Source organism: Mus caroli, chromosome 11 (assembly GCF_900094665.2).
Source record: "Mus caroli chromosome 11, CAROLI_EIJ_v1.1, whole genome shotgun sequence".
In the NCBI taxonomy this organism is placed as follows: Eukaryota; Metazoa; Chordata; class Mammalia; order Rodentia; family Muridae; genus Mus; species Mus caroli.
The window spans coordinates 115,715,040-115,733,194 of NC_034580.1; the positions used below are offsets into that span (position 1 = coordinate 115,715,040).

Sequence of the window (18,155 nt, forward strand, 5' to 3'; positions counted from 1 at the left end):
GTGTGTGTGTATCTGTGTGTCTGTGTCTGTGTGTGTGTCTGTGTCTGTGTGTGTGTCTGTGTGTATGTGTCTGTGTATGTGTCTGTGTGTGTGTCTGTGTGTATCTGTGTTTGTGCATTTGTGTGTATGTGTGTGTGCGTGTGTGTGTCTATGTTTGTATGTGTATATGCATGTGTGTGTCTATGTGTGCATGTGTCTGTGCATGTATGTGTGTCTATGTATGTATGTCTGTGTATATATGTCTGTGTGTGTGTGTCTATATTTGTCTGTCTGTGTGTATATGTGTGTGTCTTTCTCTTTCCCTCTCACTGTGTTTGCGTGTGTTTTTCTGTCTATATCTGGCTGTTGTTTCTCTCTCCCTCTCTCCCCCTCACTCTTTGTGTGTGTACATGTGTGTGTGTCTTTGTTTCTGTCTGTATATCTGTGTGTGACTTGGTGGTGATGGTGGTGGTGGTTTTGGGTTTTGTTTTGTTTTTGTCTTGTCGTTTCCTGGTGCATGTAGCATCCACTGCTCAACTTCCAAACAAAAAGCCTGTGTGTCTGCCCTCCCTAAACTGTTTGATGCAGACACCCTGTCTCTAAACGCCCTCTCCACTCCCCCCAAAAAGACTTGAATGTTTTTGTCTTCGGAACTGGCTTCCCTCTGCTTAGGAGATGAGCACTCGGCTGTAGGACAGCATGCTGCGCTGCGCTGTGCTGTGCTGTGCTGTGCTGTGCTGTGCTGTGCTGTGCTGTGCTGTGCTGTGCTGCGCTGCGCTGCGCTGCGTTGCACTCCTTTCAGTCTTAGCACTTGTGCTCCATGCCAGGTGTCTTTGCCAAGGCTCTCACTGCCTTATCCCTGACCTCATGAAATCAGTATACTGCATTATGGGAACTTCACGGTGTAGAGGCAACTGATCCAGACCATGCTCGAACGTTTTTTATTTTATCTTTCCCCTTGTTTTGAATGTATAGAATACGTGTAGAAAGTCATATGTCTCATAAATGTATGGCTTGGTGAATCTTCACCACTTTAACACACTCTCATACCCAGCCCACAAATCAAGCAGCTCCTTCCCTTTGCAGCCTTGGCCTATCTGCTACCATGCAGAGAGAGCGCCCTGTAGAGAACTACAGGGCGTGTGCTGTTTGTGTCTGACTACTTCCACCCAACAGTACGCTTTTGATTTGGCCTATAAGACCTTTCCACAGAAGAAAGAGTAATGGTGTCTGCAGACTCCATATGTTTTCCTGTGCCATGACCAGTGTAGGTTTTGAGTGTCCATTTGAGATCCTCACAGTGAGTGCGGCCTGGCCCAGGGACTGTGCAGCTTGAGGCAAAGGGGAAGTCAGTCATCCAGATCAGTCTAAAATGCTGCAGTTGTGAGGGCTAGTCATTCTTCCTGTATTATAGTAAGGTATTTTACCTTCCTGCACTGTCCTCTGACCTGGCTGACGGCGTCCTGGGTGTGCCTGGGAGCACAGTGCTGACTGCTGAGGTGCTGGGAGCACAGTGCTCATCTCTGAGGTGCTGGCAGTGTGTTTAGTAGGTGCTACTAGATAGCTGTCCACAGTGACCTTGGTTTGTAGCCCTGTGCTGTACAGGATCTGATTCCATGCACAGAGTGACATGTGTTCCCAGTGCTGGCAGAGTGTGGCTTCGTGTCTTCTGGAGGTCTGTCTTATATATCTTCCTGCTGAGCTGGTGTGGCTCTGTTGATGTTCGTTGTCTCATTGTGGATGAGTGTCTCTTACTCTGCAGATGACATTTTCATGTTTTACCTTTTCTTCTTGTTGAGCAAATTCCTACTTAGTAAAACTTTTCTAATGATTGGGGCCTTTCCTGCCTTGTCCAAAGCCATTTTGACTCAGGTGAGGTGAGCATCCCCAAATGTCGTTGTCTTCCCTCCAAAGCTTTGTGTTACTCTCAGAGCTCTGCCACGATCCCTGCATGGGAGGTGTGGGCTGGAGCAGCCTGTCTGTGTGAGCTGCTTCCAGCCTCTGTGCTCTGTTCTGTCGGACACTTTGTCCAGGCACTAGGTTCATAGTTTTGATTCTGAGCATTTACAGATGTTGCTGTAGCTGCTAATCTGTCCTCCAGCTGTGTTCTTTTCCAAGATTGGCCCTGTTGCCTCTGGCCTTTTGTGTTCTCGTGTGCATGCTGTACTCACTAGTTCATTTCTTCAGAGAGCCTGCTGGGCACAGACTGAGCTAGGGGAGAATTGTGCTCTGAGTTGGGGAATGTATAATACTGAATCTTATCACTGTTGGAGCCACACAGCTAAATTCTGGTTTGGTTTGGTTTTATTTTTATGTGTGTTGTTTGCAAGTAATTTTGCATTTCAACTTGACGAAATAATGCACATATTAGTCTTCAGAATTAACACAAGTGACAGGTTCTACCTAGAAAGGAATTAGAACTCCATTCAAATTGGTGCTTATTAAGGTAGGAAGAGGGGGCAGGAGGAACGTCCCGGGCATCAGGAAACCTGGGCTAGCCAGCTGAGATAGAGATCCCTTCTGCAGGCTCTGGTGTCTTTACAAGGGGTGGTGTAAACACCCTTGACCACCGAGATCACTGTCTCTTCACTCAGTGAGCCGGACTCAAGTGGCAACCCCCCCCGGGGGGGCTCAGGTCACCTGGCCCAGCAAAGGGAGAGCAGAAGGGGACAAAGGCCAGCATAGTGTGATATCCACAGCATAAACCCGGCTGGATTAGTACTGCCATGGAACAGGACGCTGCCGCTCCTGCCTGAGTCTCTCACTGTGGCCTTTGCTCATGGGACCCGACATAGACCTGCAGCAGCATGTCCATATGCAATCTGTCAGAGAAGACTGGACAGGCGGTTACAGCTACACGCCATCCCTCAGTTCTTCCTGGTTGTTCCCTTCTGGTCACCTGAGAGGCTTGGCCTGGTCGCCAGCTCTGAATGCTCACATGGCCGCCTGTGCAGTCCTCATGCTGTGTGGTTGAACCAGTGTTTTCCCTGGGCTTTAGCCCCACAGTTAGCAGAGATATGCTTCTCTTCTCTGGTCAGGATTAGGTGAAGGAGTTGGGAGTTTGTTTGTAGAAAGGGTCTCACACCCTTTACTGTGTCACCCCGGCTGGCCTAGAACACACGAAGTAAACCAGACCGACATCTCCTGCCTTTGTCTCCTCTATGCTGGGAGTACAAGTTCATGCTGCCACATATGGCTGGGTCAGGAATCACTGTCTCTTTGCTTAGAATGGTCACTCCACAGTGGGCACCATGAAAACCCATGAACAGAAGTTGACTGGAGAGAGTGTGTGATTCTCATTTCCAGGCAAGCACCGGGATGCTGTGGGTTGGAGGGAAGGAGGCACTTAATGAGATTTTAAAACAATTGGTGAGTGATTGCTACTTGAAAATGAGAAACCCACTTAGGGAGCTGCCCTCCAGCTTCATGGCTGCCCTGAGTATGAGCTCTTTTGTGTGAGCTGATGGCACAGAGCCCTGTGACTTTCTGAGTGGCAGGTAAACTTCATGGCCCTCAAGTCACTGGGCCTTTACTGTGGGCCCTGGGCTCTGATGGGTTCTCAGAAAAGGCATACTGCAAGTTGGAGGCACAGGTCTTTCCCCTAACAACCAGGCTCACAGGGACACCGCTAATGGATACAGCTATCTCCCCCAGGGAAAAGAGAAAGCCCTCTACCCCAAAAATGTGCATGGGAACAAGACACTGCAGCATTTAGAACTGTTTGGCCCGTGGAAGGCAGCTCTGTGGGGCAGTGTGGGTGACATGCAGAATGAGAAACTGCACAGGCGTCTGACCTCTTGCTTCTCAGTCTCTTCCAATCCTGTTGTCTCCCTTTGTCCCCAAGCCACCCCTTTCCTGTGAGTGTGATGCTAGCATGGGAACAGAGGGATCTTGGCGACTCCCTCCCAGCCTCTCCAGTGCCCTCTGGGACTCTGACTTGATGAGCCTCCATGATGATCAAAAGGCCCCAGCTCTTCTCCATGGCCATGTGCTAGGGTGTTGGTGCTCACTGTGTACTGCCTCTGCCCCTCTGCTACTCTGCCCTCACCTCACCTAGGCAGCTATCCTTCATGCGTCCTTAGAAACTAGAGCACAGTGTGACTACAGACGGCCTCAGCTCCTCTTCCCTCTCCTTGCTATCCGTTCCCACCACACTTCCCTCACAGGTCTGTGTCACGCTCCCCTCAGAAACAGGGCACTAGGCAAAGTCCAGCGTTCTCCCATCCAGCTCACACAGCCGGGCAGCTCACACAGCCGGGCAGCATGCTTTGCCCTGCTCTGCTGCAGCGCCAGCCTTCCCACGGTGCCCTCACTCCATGGTCAGTGCCTCACCTAGCTCTCTCCCTCAGCTTTCACAATGCTGACCTTTCACTCCATGCCCACCCCTGTCTCCATCCTTCGAGCCGCCTCCTTCCATAGCGTGTCTGGCCTGGAGCCTCCACCTTCTCTCTTCTGTCCTGTCTCGTGGTTTTTGTTGTGTGTTCGAGCTTGCTGTGCTTTGCTGTATCCAAGACAGTATTCAGGATGACCTCTCCATCTCTGAAGTAACCCACAGCTGGGTCATAATCTTCGTCTTGCTTGATTCATCTCATGTCCAGTACTGCTGAGTACATCACTGACCTGGCTTCCAAAGCCTCACATCCATATGATCTTCTCTATCTTCACAAGGATTCCCTTCACCATTTTCTTAGAAGGTTCCACCTGTCTCCTTGGCCTCTAATAGTTAGGGTCAGTCCTGGGTCCCTTCTCTAGAGCTTTAAAAAAAAAAAAAACAAAAAAAAAAAAAAAACAGGCTAAATATGGTACACACCTGCAATCTCAGCTCTCAGGAAGATGAGGAAGGAAGATGAGGACCCTCGGGCTGGTGTGGGTAGACAGGGAAACTCTCTCTCTCTCTCTCTCTCTCTCTCTCTCTCTCAAAATAATACAGTGATAGTGAAGAAATGGGGGTTCTGGAGACATGGCCTCGTGTTCCTACAAGTCGAATGTGCTCTCCTGCAGAGGACTGGGGCTCAGGGATGCAGTGACCCTCACAGCTACCTCTTATCACACCCTCCCTGACAGTTGACAGGCCACACATTCAGATTTCCTTTGTCTCCTGTCAGGCTGTTGACAGAGCCTGTAAGCCCTGCACCCTCCAGCTCTGTCCATTGTGGTCACTGCCTTGTCAGGACTGAGGGGTGAGGGTGGTGGAAAGAAACCTGCCTCCCTAACCGACTCTTTGGCTTTTCCCACAGCACAGCCCATTCTTTGCCGAGCAGCTGACGGCATTCCAGGTGTGGCTCACAATGGGTGTGGAAAACAGGAGCCCCCCAGAGCAGCTGCCCATCGTCCTGCAGGTCAGTCGCTTCCCACAGGCCTAACTGAGACACCTGCTCCTCAGGAGGCGGGTGGGGCTGTGCTTCAGGCCAATGGTACATCGATGTGTTACATCTGATCTGAAGTCAGTAGATGCTTGCTTACTCCCAGCAGCCTTCTCTTGGCAAAGCCATTGAATTCCCTTTTTCCTCTCCCAATTAAATATAGATTGGGATAGATCACCACTCCCTCCTCCTGCTTACATGTTAGGAACTAATGAAGTGTCACTGCCAACGAACCTTGCTATGGTGCAGAATCTTGGCTGATATCAGCACCTCCTCCTGTTTGGAAGGACACGAGATATAAATGTGTCCTGTGAGGAAAGGGTGGTTCTACCAAGCAGATCCTAACGGGGCTGTAACACTCATTCCTGACCAATACCAGAGCAGCACAGACAGACCAGGTCCTTGCTGTGGTCCTCATAAAAAACAGTACCTTCTCTGTGTGTCAGCAATTCATGTGCAAACTGGTCTGGTTCTGGGGGACCCATTTACTGCCTGCTGACTGAAATGACATGGGACAGAGATATGAATAGTGGATTTGTCATCATAGTTGGGTAGATAAGTCACAAAGATTGTGTCTTATTAAATGTGTGTTTGTGGGAGAAACTGATAAGCTAGGCTGTGACTAAGAAAAGACCTTTTACCATTGACTACATCAGATACCTAGGATTGGCAACTTACTGTAAAAGCCAGAAAATACTATTTATCAAGTTTCCGGGGCAGTTGAGCTCAGGCAGAAACTATGGAAATCATGAGGGTGTACCACTTGGAAGGTTAGGAAGCCTGTATCTCTGGAGGAGCAGAGGGCAGGCTCCCCTCTCAGTGGGAGGGGCAGTGCTTGCCAAGGGCCAGGAATGGGGCCATCACTCACCAAAGCACTCGTTATAAAATGAGCCATGGGTCTGAGTTCCACCTGCCCAAGGACATTGCCTTGCTTCCTTCAAAGAAGGCCTTGTGTTTGCTCATTAGGGCTGCTAACCACATTGTGCTGGACAACCAAACCCTCCATCTTCACTGTGCCAAATGCTCAGAGCAACTGTAGCTCAAAAGCCTCTCTCTGGAGAACACAGTGCCCTCGCCCCACCCTACCCCACCCCCACAGCACAGCCAGCCTCACAATCTCAGGAGATAATTCACCTATCCCAGATCTTGGGTTTCTCCCTGTCTAAAGCCCCGGTAATCTCAGCCAGCAAAAAAAGAATAATAATTGTTTTAAAAGGCAAGAAAGAAGACTGTGTTCCTCCTGAAGTGGGAACTTTGTAGAATGACCTTAGGTCAAAGAGAGGCAGTGCTATATTGTTACGTCTTTTCTGACATTATGAAAATAATTATCACTGCTCCTCTTACAGCGTCTAGCATAGTTTTAAGAAAGTTCTGGAACAGCAAAAAGAGCTAGAAACTAACCAAATGTTTCCACAACAAAGCAAAAGTAATGACAGCAGGACAAGGCCTGGGGAGGTGCGATGTCTGCGTGATTCCAGTAAATGGCAGCGACCCTGGGGGCACCTCTGGGTCACCTGGGTCACCACACCTCTCTCTCTCCAACCTGCCTATTATTGCAGCAGCACAGCAGAGTAGCGCTGGTCCTCCCCACAGCAGGGCTCCAGGGCCAGGCATGTTCATCCAGTTCTTTGGGGTCTAGCAATAGTCCTTTTGTAAATGGCTTTTATCGACTTTATTTTTCATGTTCCATTTACAACCCACACTCTCTCAGGGTAGGGGAAGACCTCTAGAGCCAGCCTGATGCCAAACATGGAGCAGTAACCATGAGAGCACACACACCATCTTCCATGTGTTCTTTCAGACAGACGTAAGCAGCAGGTCCTGTACCACACACAAGGCCCTGTCTCCCGGGCCAGGTCCCATATGACTCAAGGGGGGAGCCCTGAAGAACAGACTTGGGGTAGACAAAGGACAGGATAGGAGCTAGGAAATGTAGGGCTCTGGGAGGCCCACCTGGCCTCACTCAATTTGCTACTTCCCTGGCTTTGTCCTGAAAGCCTTTATTGTTTCCAGAGCCTGGGCCAGCTCTGTTAGAGAAGGAGAAAAGATCTTAATACAGACTGCAGTGATTCCTTTCAGGAAATTCCCATAGTGAACTCCTTGTGTCCAGTAACAGAGGCATTAGCTGACAGCTGGTAGCCACAGTAAGAGGCTCCATCAGGCTCTGTTGAGTTGTAGCCCCATTAAACAGTAACATGGACCTGACCTCACCCAACCAGCTTCAGGATCCTTTCTGCCTTTTAAAAATGACATCAGACTGCTACGTTATCCACCTTGTGACTGCTGGCATCAAGAAGCAATCTCAAAGTGTGGCTTTGTATGGTTCTGCCTAGAACTTGCCACGACTGCCTTCCCCCCTCAGGGCAGCTGGACAGAGGTACCCAGACAGAAGAAAGAAAGTCAAAGTCAAACAAGAAAGACCAGAATAGATTCACAGGGCAGAGTTTTTTCTCTCTCTCCCTCTTTTTTTGTTTTTGTTTTTGTTTTTTTCGAGACAGGGTTTCTCTGTGTAGCCCTGGCTGTCCTGGAACTCACTCTGTAGACCAGGCTGGCCTCAAACTCAGAAATCCGCCTGTCTCTGCCTCCCAAGTGCTGGGATTAAAGGTGTGTGCCACCACCTGCTGGCAGAATTATTCTCTAAACATGGGTGTTGTGAATCGCTTGTCTTTCACCAAGTGTTTGCTGTTGGTGCCTCTTATTTCAAACATAGTCTGGGCCTGAAGCTCAAGGCCACTGTCAGGATTCAGGACAGTGCAGATGCCACCACAGTTCTGCCCTGCATGCCATGATGGTGCTGCCCCTCAGAAGTTCCTGGGTATCCTGCTGGAGGTGGGAGTCCTGGCCCACTAGAGCCTCAGTTTCTCTTCATGTCTCAGGCAAAAGCCTGAGCACAATTTATATGATGACGCAAATATGGGTTACCTTAGCAGGCCCTGCCTAGAGTGTGCTCTTCATTCCTGCTCTCCACAGATGAGGAGGAGCCCAGAACCTGCTCACTCGCTGTTGGCAGTGAGTCCCTACATCTGTGACGCTTGGTTTTCAGTTGTTTATTAATTTTAAGAAACTCTGTGTGTGTGTGTGTGTGTGTGTGTGTGTGTGTGTATGTGTGTGTGTGCGCACGCCTGGATGTTTTGCCTGCATGTATGTCTGTGCAACATGTTCACTGCGCACAAAGACCAGAAAAGGATATCAAGTCTATGAACCCAGGTCCTCTGTAAGAGCAGCCAGTACTCTTTCTTAACTATCAAGGCAGATCTTCAGACCCCACTTCTTAATTTTTTGAAGTACAAATACACATCTAAAAAATCCAATCTATGTTCTTAGAGCAATCTTAATTCATGTTGGACCTCAGTTTTTTAAAAGGTTTTAATCAATAGAAGAAACAGAAAATGTGCTATTGGGGGGAAAAATAAGCAGTATTTTATATTGTTCCTATAGGCTTCGATAATGACCCTTGTGTTTATATTGAATGGTGACAGTGGACAGTGCTGTCCCAGGAGACTCTACGTCTGTTCCTGAGGATTGCGTTGACCTTGTACTGAGCGTTAATAAACCAGAGATGCCGGGCACTTTGTTTGCCCAGTCACATCCAGCAAGTGTTGTGGGTGATGCTTCTTGTTAAAAGGGTGGGGTGGTCTAGTCAACGGCTAGTTCTTAATTATAGATGTTACAACCTATAATTTCACTTCTTCACTTTATCCTCAGGAGAAGACAATTGTGAGAAGATGTGCAGATTAGGACATTTGTCAGAGTTGTCTGTGATGTCTAGCATTAGGGAAATCATTTAAACAAGCCATGCACATTTCTACAGAGGACACACTGTGCTTCCACTGGGAGAGAGAAATTTTGTCCCGAGTGTCTAGGGAGGGGAACAGCCCTCACCATGTATAATCTCACTGAAAAAGGAAGTGGAATAGACCGTGCTGCACAGAGAGCAGAGCGGCAGTGAGGGCCTGCTGAGCACGGTGCGCTGCTCACACTGGTACTTGATGCAGGTGGCACAGTTTACTTGGGTAATGAAGTATTTTCTCAGTCTGTCTAAAGCACGAATTGACAGCAGAAGCCCAGCTAGAACAGAAGCCGTGGGGTTATGTTGTCAGACCCTCAGGGCCACCAGCTCACACTGGAGCTTTCTCGGAGGGGTGGTGGCAGTCAGGTGTCCTGCTTCGGTGGCTCCATGTCTTTCTTTGTTTTCCAGGTGCTGCTAAGCCAGGTGCACCGGCTGAGAGCGTTGGACTTGCTGGGACGGTTTTTGGACTTGGGCCCTTGGGCGGTGAGCTTGGTGCGTGTCTTCTGCCTCGCCTGGGGGAAAGGAAGCTAAGATTAGACTCAGTGAGACAGTCTGAACTCCAAAGCAGAAGCCGCCATAGTCCTGCCAGCTGGTGGTGGGGCGGGGTGGGGAATCCTTGCTCTCTGCTGCTCTGGGGCTTTTGTCAATATTAGATCCCCTCTAGTTTAGACTTCTCGAAGCCTTCCATGGCCTTTTTCTCCCAGATGTCTGCACCCTCACACCGTCCACACTGTGATTTAGGCTCAGTTCTGAACTGTTCTTCTGAGTCCTTTTTCTACAAAGCAGCAGTAGAACCAGTGGTCCATGTTTCCAATAGATAAGTCATCAGGAAATCAGAGAGAGGCTCGGGGAGCCTGCAGACTAAAGATGCTTAGAGCTTATTTGGCTTTGTCTACAAGTAAAGGTTTAAAATTGGGGCTAAAAAGAAGACTCACACCAACCAGAGAGCATACATGGGCTGCCCCGTGGCCCTGCTATATGTGTAGCAGAGGACTGCCTTGTCTGGCCTCAGTGGGAAAGGATGAGCTTGGTCCTGTAGAAATGTGACGCCTCAGGGAAGGAGGATGCTAGCGGGGTGAGGTGGCAGTAGGTGGGGGAGCAAAGGGGAGGGGAATTAGTCTCATCAGCAAGTTCCAGGCTTATTTCCAGACCATCAAAAAATAAGGAGAGGAGGTTGGCTTAAAGTGCACACATAAGCATTCCAAAATATAGGTGTGCACACATGCACCTACATACAGAAAATTAAATAATCAATACTGTTAAAACAATTAGAAATCTTTTTCACATTATAAACAGGAGCTGTCCACTCTGTGTGACACACAGTGAAATGACCTGCATAGGGTCTGTGCAGAGTGCTGTGGGCTGAGCAGGCTAGCACTCACCATGTTCTTAATAATTGGATATTGTCTGCAAAGACTGATCGTTTGCAGGCTAGCATTGAAGGAGGAGGGAGAAAAGCCTAAAAATAGGTAGGATAACATTGAAGGAGGGAAGAGAGAATCTAAAATTGGACAGAAGAATCCAACAGTGGTTCCTCCAGCTTGGTCCTGCATAGGAAAGGCCAGTGATGCTGGCAACTTGAAGAGTGAGCTAAGCCAGCAGCAGTGGAGAGGGGTCTCACGCCTGTGCTGACTCTCTTACCTCCAGGCCCTGTCGGTGGGCATCTTCCCCTATGTACTGAAGCTGCTTCAGAGCTCAGCCCGAGAGCTGCGGCCACTCCTTGTCTTCATCTGGGCCAAAATCCTCGCTGTCGACAGTGTGAGTAACCTCCTTCACTTTCACGCTACCTGATGGTGACCCCCCAGGTGTTAGGTGGGGCTGGCCACTCCTGTGTTTCCCCTGCCCTTCCAAACTTGTATGCCTGAAATCTGTGGCTGTCATCATTCCCAGAGTAAAACTCTCCCCCAACATCTACCTCTGGTTACCAAACCATCCCTAGTCTCTGCCAGATGACTAGTCTGTCTTCTATGTGTCCTCTGACACATGCACTCTGACTATTCCCTGATCATTCTTAAGTCTGATCTCTGTGTTCCTGACAATGGCAACAAGTGGCCCTGAGCCAAGCCTGCCCCCTCCCCCAAAGCTGTGTCCTGCCATACCCTTCTTTCCCTGTCCCTAAATGTGCTAGTACTGGACCCAAGGCTTAGCCTACCACTTGTTTTGTCTTTACCCATCCTGCCTGTAGCCCTGGAGAGCCTTAATGGCCCTCTTTACAGTGACTTCCCAGCCCCGGCACTTTCCAGTTGTTACATCTCCTGACCCTGCAGTCATTTTTCTCCCCCACAAAGATAGATGGTACCTATACTCATAGCTTTGTGCTCAAGTCTGCAGGTGGCAAAGAGGTCCTCATCCTTGACCTCAACTGCCATCTAGAGCACACGGGCACAGATGGCTTTTAAAAAAAAACATTCAACTGGGCAGTGGTGGCACACGCCTTTAATCCCACCACTTGGGAGGCTGAGGCAGGCAGACTTCTGAGTTTAAGGCCAGCCTGGTCTACAAAGTGAGTTCCAGGACAGCCAGGGCTATACAGAGAAACCCTGTCTCAAAAAAAAAAAAAAAAAAATTCATTGAGGGGCCAGAGTCATACCTTGCAGGAGCAGGAGTCACTACCATGAATATGACAAAATGAACAGTCAGGCCAAAGATCTGTAGTGAGGTAGCGTGTGTACCTTGACAGCAAGGATGGATCAGGACTGTGACAAAGGTCTAGAGGCTGACGCTTCAAGCAAGCAAGGGACAGTAAAAAGATCCAGAGTTCTGGGAAGACAGCAGAGGATGAAGCCTTCGGCTATTGTAGCAGGCTATGGGGCAGAGAACCCCGAGAAATAAACTCTGGTTCTGAAATAGCTCAATGTAAAGTAGCTGATGGGAGGAGGTGAAGGGGAAGAAGCTCTCCTGAATGAGAGGAGCTGGGGTGGGTGCAGAGAGGCCCTCAATTCAAGCAGCAGCCAGGAGAGGCACTGGTCCGCCTGGGGACAAAGCTGTAGCACAAGATGGGCTCCCTGAGTGGTCAGGGTTTGACCCAGCTGGTGGTCATAGCCTATGAGGTCCTTGTGTGCAGATGTGGACAGCAGGTGCAGGGTACCCAGGCAGATGTGTTGGCATCGAAGATGAACGTCGTGGATGACAAGGGAAGGGCCTGATCTCAGACTGCATTCCACATGGGGTTAGAATCAGCTTGGCAGGGACTGTGGGGAGCAGATGGAACTGCCATGTGTTCAGGCTGCTCACGACGCTGGCAGGCAAGGAGGGAGGCAGAGATCAGCCTTGACCTCAGCACCTTAGTAGCTTCTGGGCTTGCTTTTGAGACAGTTGAGAATTTGGGGGGAAACAATCCTTTCAAAGGGTCACATATCAGAGATCTTGCATATCAGATATATATATTATAGTTTGTAACAGTAGTAAAATGAAGTGGCAACAAAAATAATTTTATAGTTGGGGTTACTACAACATGAGGGACTGTATTAAGGGTCACAGCATTAGGAAGGTTGAGAACCATGTAAAAGAATCAAGTCTGTTTCCAGCTTGGCTTCAGTGGGCTTCTATTCATGTAGTCATCATCATTGTCATGTGTGTGTGTGTGTGTGTGTGTGTGTGTGTGTGTGTGTGTGTGTGTAGGAAGAGTCTATGTTCTACATCAGCTTTATAAAATGATTGGGACTTTGCAGCTCAGAGAAAACAACACAGGCATGACAAGCCGTGTTTCTGACTATGACAAGCAGAGCATAGTGGCCTGAGCTGGCTCTGGCTCTATTTGTGAGTCAGGACAGCAGTCACTGCAGTTCTGGGGAAAGAGGTGCTAGTTTGGTCATGTCACAAGCTGTTTGTTGTTTGTTCCCTTTCTGTGAGGCAGTGGAGATGCAGAGAGCCTTGACTTCCTGATCCTCCTACTGTCTCCTCAGTGCTGAGATTAAGGGTGCATGCAATGATGGGAGCAGAGCCTGGGCTACTGCACATGCTACGTAAGCATTCTACTAGCCGAGCCACAGCCTCAACCTCTCCCGGAGCATTCTTTATTCCTGGTCACTGAAGTTGAGACCTGGGCTCCTCCTTGTTCTCTGTCACTGGGTCATGCTGTGCTCCACTGAGGTTGTTCACAGTTCACCTTCTTCCCTGGACCTTATTCAGCCATATTCTTTGTGACCTTTTCCCTAGCCACTGGCTGGCCTGGAGACTATAGGCGCCACATCTGTCTGTCATGCCAACATGCCACCACACATTCATTCCTTTCTCTCTTCACTCCCTCAGCCCAGACTCTCTCCTGACCTTTCTTATGACAGATCCCCTGAGCACCTGCTCAGCCCCTCCCACATTCACCGCCACCCTCATCTGGGCAGTATGCTGGTCTGATGTTTATCTCCCAGAATAAGTGCTCGTGGAGAGCTTCGTGCGGTGGAGGATGCAGGAGAGGTTTTGCATATAGAGATGACAAGGCTCTCTCCATTCCTGTTCTCTGTGTGGTTGAACCGTGGACCTTTATTGATGTTTGTTCTGTACACCCTATGCAGCAGCTCTGTGAGCTCCCTAGAGTTACTTACACTGTCTCCTTAGACCAGCTAACCTGGTGCATCTCCTCTAATCACAGGTCTCTGGTTTTGGGGGCCTGTAGCCTAGCTAGGACCCTAGTTCACTGCTAAACAGGTGCCATTCTATAGACATCCTGTGTAGCTCCTGCCGGGAGTCTTCTTGCTGGGCCATGCCTCCTGTCTTGGCTTATCTGGGGCTGAACTTGACTCTTGCTGACCTAGTGCTCTGTTCCTGGCCAAGTGATGAATGTTGCTCCTGTGTGTTCAGTCACTACCAGATAGTGACCAGATAGTTCAACCATTTATTTGCCATTCTATCTGTCGAGGTAATGTTGCCACAGCAGTGGATTTAGGCTTAAAGGACTGAGGTGAACCCTGCCTCACATGTGTCCAGCGCCCTCCCTCACCCTCAGGGCTCTCACTGGCCTCTGCATTCTGGCAACAATGTCTGGGCTTTCCACCTCCAGCAGCAAAATTTTAAACACCAGGACCATGACCTGTAAAGCTCTTTTGTGCATTTCAATTTAATAGAGCCCCTCAGAGACACCTTACCTGTGTCATTGAAATATGTTCTTGATAAACTAGAAGCCTGCTTTTGTGGCTCACAAGGCCCATACTTTTTGATCATTTCTATGTTACCCTTATTCAGATACACAGAAAGGCCAACTTACATAAACAACAGGCTTTTCCAAGGAGTTCACTTTTGAATGGCTTTTCTTCTACCCCATTATCTTCATCTTCTATATCAGCTTCTTCAGAATTGGCAACATTGCTTGATATCTGGCCACGAAGCCACATGGAAAGGGTCCTGGGAGTCTGCCAAGGAGCAAAACCAAGGCAAAGGAGCAAAGGCAGAAGTGGTCACAGAGCACGGGTCTGTGAGTGTGGGCAACAAGCTTCAAGTCTGTGGTTCAGACTCTTGAGTGGGGCGTGGAGCCACTCGTGTCTACTGGTGCTGCGTGAACACACATGAGCGATTTAGTCATCATGATTTTGGGATTTAGTTTTTTATTTGTTTGTTCGGTTGGTTTGGTTTCAGTATTTTTGTGCCTAAAGATAGGTATGTATACCTGCATTTGAAATCTTAGGAAGAGCTGGATATGGAAGCAGGAGGCATTTCCTAACAGTGTTTCACCATGATTATGGTCACTGAAGTGACTAAAGCTGGCCACTAAGTTCCACTATGGTACTTTGACTCCTCTGCATCCCTGTTTATCTCCTGGGTGCATTGGCTTCCTGTGCCCACAGCTGCACGCAGCTCAGCTGTGAGCACAGACCCTGCAGTGCTCCGAGCACACAGCCCTGCTGAAGTCTGTGTGTGTGATACCAGTGCTCAGCTGGAAACTCCCTTGCCTGCAATGTTCTCGTAACTGCCTGCAGGCACTAGGGACCATTGTCTGAGTTAATTTCCTAACCAGTTTGTTGCAGCTGTTTATTTAACAGCAGTCATCTTGCTGAGGGCCACTCTGGAATGTTTCTGGTTGAGCCTCGTTTCCTCATCTCTCCTTCTTTTAATGACTTCAGACATAATTTTCAGAGGAAAAAAAAATTCCATGTAGGTATAAGCAGCCTCCCCTCCCCTCCTCACATCTGGCCTTGACATCTAGCTGCTTCACTGTTCGGGTGGCATATGTGACCTACCAAGCTCACAGTGCCCAGCTGATTCCAAGTCTGCCACTGTGAGGGTTCATAGTACTTAGTACTCTACAGATGAAGTGATTCATGGTCTGTTGGTACATAAAGTCTACAGATGAGATGTCCTGTGGTCTAGACAAACCTGAGGTACAGTACACCGTGCTTGTTATACAGCAGCCACCAGGTTTTCTAGCATGCTCTGGAAGTCTGAGAAGAATGGTACCTACTCAGGCAAAACTCTGCAGAAAGCTCATCAGGACCCATCTCTCCCAGGTATCTGAAGAACACTACTGTGTGCCCCTCTCCTATAGGGTCTCCTATAAAGTCAGCCAGCCTTTAAAGTGGGTTTAGACCTGAAGAGATGGCTGCTCTTTCAAAGTACCCAAGTTTTTAGTTCCCAGCTCCCACATGAAATAATTCACAACCACCTATAACTACAGTTTCAAGGGATCAACCACCCACTTCTGGCCTCCAACATTCATATGGCAACCATATGCGTGCACATAATAAAAATCTTAAAAAAGAAGTATGGGCAGGCTGGGTGTGGTGGTGCACACCTTTTAATCTTAGCACTTGGGAGGCAGAGGCAGGTGGATTTCTGAGTTCGAGGCCAGCCTGGTCTACAGAGTGAGTTCCAGACAGCCAGGGCTACACAGAGAAACCCTGTCTCGAAAAACAAAACAAAAACAAAGTATGGGCAAAAGAGAAGCAAAATATCCTGGAAAGAACAATATAAAGAATGATGTTCCCTTTGACTGAGGGGCTTTGCATATTACAGGGATACCGGCCTGAGACAGCTGCCTCAAGACAGGGACAGTGAGCCTCCTCAGAGTCCACTTGTTCCAAGTCCCAGAGTCACCCCCATGCCTCGATATTGTACCTTTGACACAGGCACATGACAAACCAGGAAATAAGTCTATATTGAGAAGAAACTGATCCGTGGAAAACTGTTCAAAGCTGTTGCAGATGCCAGGTTTGGCAGACAAGGACAGGACCCTCTACCATCAGAAAAGTTATCAGACAGGCGTCTAGAAATAAAAACAACAGTGTGTGACCTGAGAAACAAGTTGGGGTGCTCAGCAGTGAGTTCTGCTCACAGGAGAAAGTAGTGATGGGATTGCATGAGGAGGGAGAGTTCTGGAAATCTGAGGAGTATCATGGAGCCATACAGCAGCTGCAAAGGGTCCCACGTGTTGTATTTGGCTCCTTGAGGGACATAGGAATATTTGAAGAAGCATTGGTTAAAAGTTCTTCCAGTTTCATTGAAAACTACAAACCACAGATCTAGAAAGCTCAGAACATTCCAGCCACATGAACTGTAAGGAAGACCCACTAACACCTCATGACCCACTGGCTATAACAGTACAGTCAGTAAGAAAAAGCAAAGTTTAGGACCTTAGGAGACTCATAGCCAAGTCATAAGAATGCAAAAGCTGACCACAGAGCAACATCTAAGCTCTGAAGAAAAGTCTGTCGGCTTGGTGTCTCAAAGATGGAAGCAAACCAGAGATATCAAGACATACCTTGAAGATCCCCAAGCATCAGACTGAAGCCACCACGTGACAGTGGGAAGCACTCAGGGTGAGTGCTGTGTGAATGACTTGGCATTTCTTCTCCTTAAGGTTGAAAGCTCACTTTGAATGTTTATTAAAGTGTATCCTGGAAATGACAGCATATGAAGGGAGAACTCATGGTAACTGTGCATTGTTGGGGAGAGAGACCAAAGGAATCCTTCCTTGGCTCTTTTACTTTGAACTGGTCTGTGGACTGCTAATGGTGTTGAACAGGGCTTGTCCAGGGAACAAGGCCCTGGGTTCTGTTTCTAGCACCCCATAAAGAAGAAATAGATAGCATTCTTTAAATAATCCTGAAGACAGAACAGGAATTAAAGACAGCTGTTTTGGTTAAGATGACTGTAGGTGATGAAACACCATCACCAAAAAGCACGATGAAGCAAGGGGCTGGATTTCATTGTCTGAACTTCTACATCTTAGTGCATCACTGAAGGAAGGCACGGCAGGAACTCAGACAGGACCACAACCTGGAAGCAGGAGCTGATGCAGACGCCATGGAGGGATGCTGCTTACTGGCTTGTTCACATAGCTTGCTCAGCTTGCTTTCTTATAGAACCCAGGACCACCAGCCTAGGGATAGCACCACGCACAATGGGCTGTGCCCTCCCCATTAATCACTAAGAAAATGCTCTACAGGCTCCCCTGAAGATCTTATGCAAGCATTTTTTTTTAACTGAGACTCCCTCCTGTCACATAACTTTAGCTTGTGTCAAGTTGACATAAAACTAGTCAGCACAAAAATGATATGAGTGCACATACACGTAGTACAGTGGAAGGAAGGGAAGAGAGTGGACAGGAATCCAGGGTTAGGTGAGGTAGCTGTGAGCTGTGGTACATCAGTAACTGAGAAGTGCACAGCTATGTCGCTTATCAGTTTAAGTGAGTTAAGTGTTACCTAGAGTCAGAGGTGGTGACAGTTGTTAATCCAGCACCGGGAAGGCAGAGGCAAGTGGATCTCTGTCTGCATATCTAGTTCCAGGACAGCCAAGTCAGTAGTGAGGCACACCCTTGACTATACCTTCAAAAATATTTCTAGAAAAGATTAACTGGGGATGAAGGGCTGCCCTCAATGTAGGCTACAGTGTGCTTGGTGAGGAGTCCCAGATCAAAGGAAAGGGGGAGGAGAAAGCCAGCTGGGCTCTCTTTCCTTTGCTCCAGACAGCACAGCCTTCCACTGAGATGGAATGCCCAGCCAGCCAGGTACCCTTCCTCCCTTAGGCTGCTTCATATCAAAGCAATAGGGAAAGTGACTAATGCAGGAGGGTAGTTAGAGTAGGTAAAGAGT

At 48.5% G+C, this 18,155-nt stretch overlaps 1 protein-coding gene and 1 long non-coding RNA gene across 2 annotated transcripts in view; one reads left to right on the forward strand and one right to left on the reverse strand.

Annotated features, from left to right (window-relative positions):
• Rptor (regulatory associated protein of MTOR complex 1) overlaps positions 1-18,155 on the forward strand; it is a 299,725-nt gene that overhangs the window by 210,216 nt on the left and 71,354 nt on the right. Inside the window, exons 11-13 of the mRNA XM_021175441.2 lie at positions 5,217-5,318; positions 9,541-9,624; positions 10,780-10,890. Coding sequence (XP_021031100.1) covers positions 5,217-5,318; positions 9,541-9,624; positions 10,780-10,890 — 297 coding nt within the window. The remainder of the gene's footprint in view (positions 1-5,216; positions 5,319-9,540; positions 9,625-10,779; positions 10,891-18,155) is intronic.
• The window catches only part of LOC110304214, a 14,837-nt gene continuing 5,328 nt past the window's right edge, over positions 8,647-18,155 (reverse strand). The window contains exons 3-4 of the long non-coding RNA XR_002379028.2: positions 14,333-14,477; positions 8,647-9,644 (exon numbers count right to left, since the gene is read on the reverse strand). This is a non-coding gene — a long non-coding RNA (uncharacterized LOC110304214). The remainder of the gene's footprint in view (positions 9,645-14,332; positions 14,478-18,155) is intronic.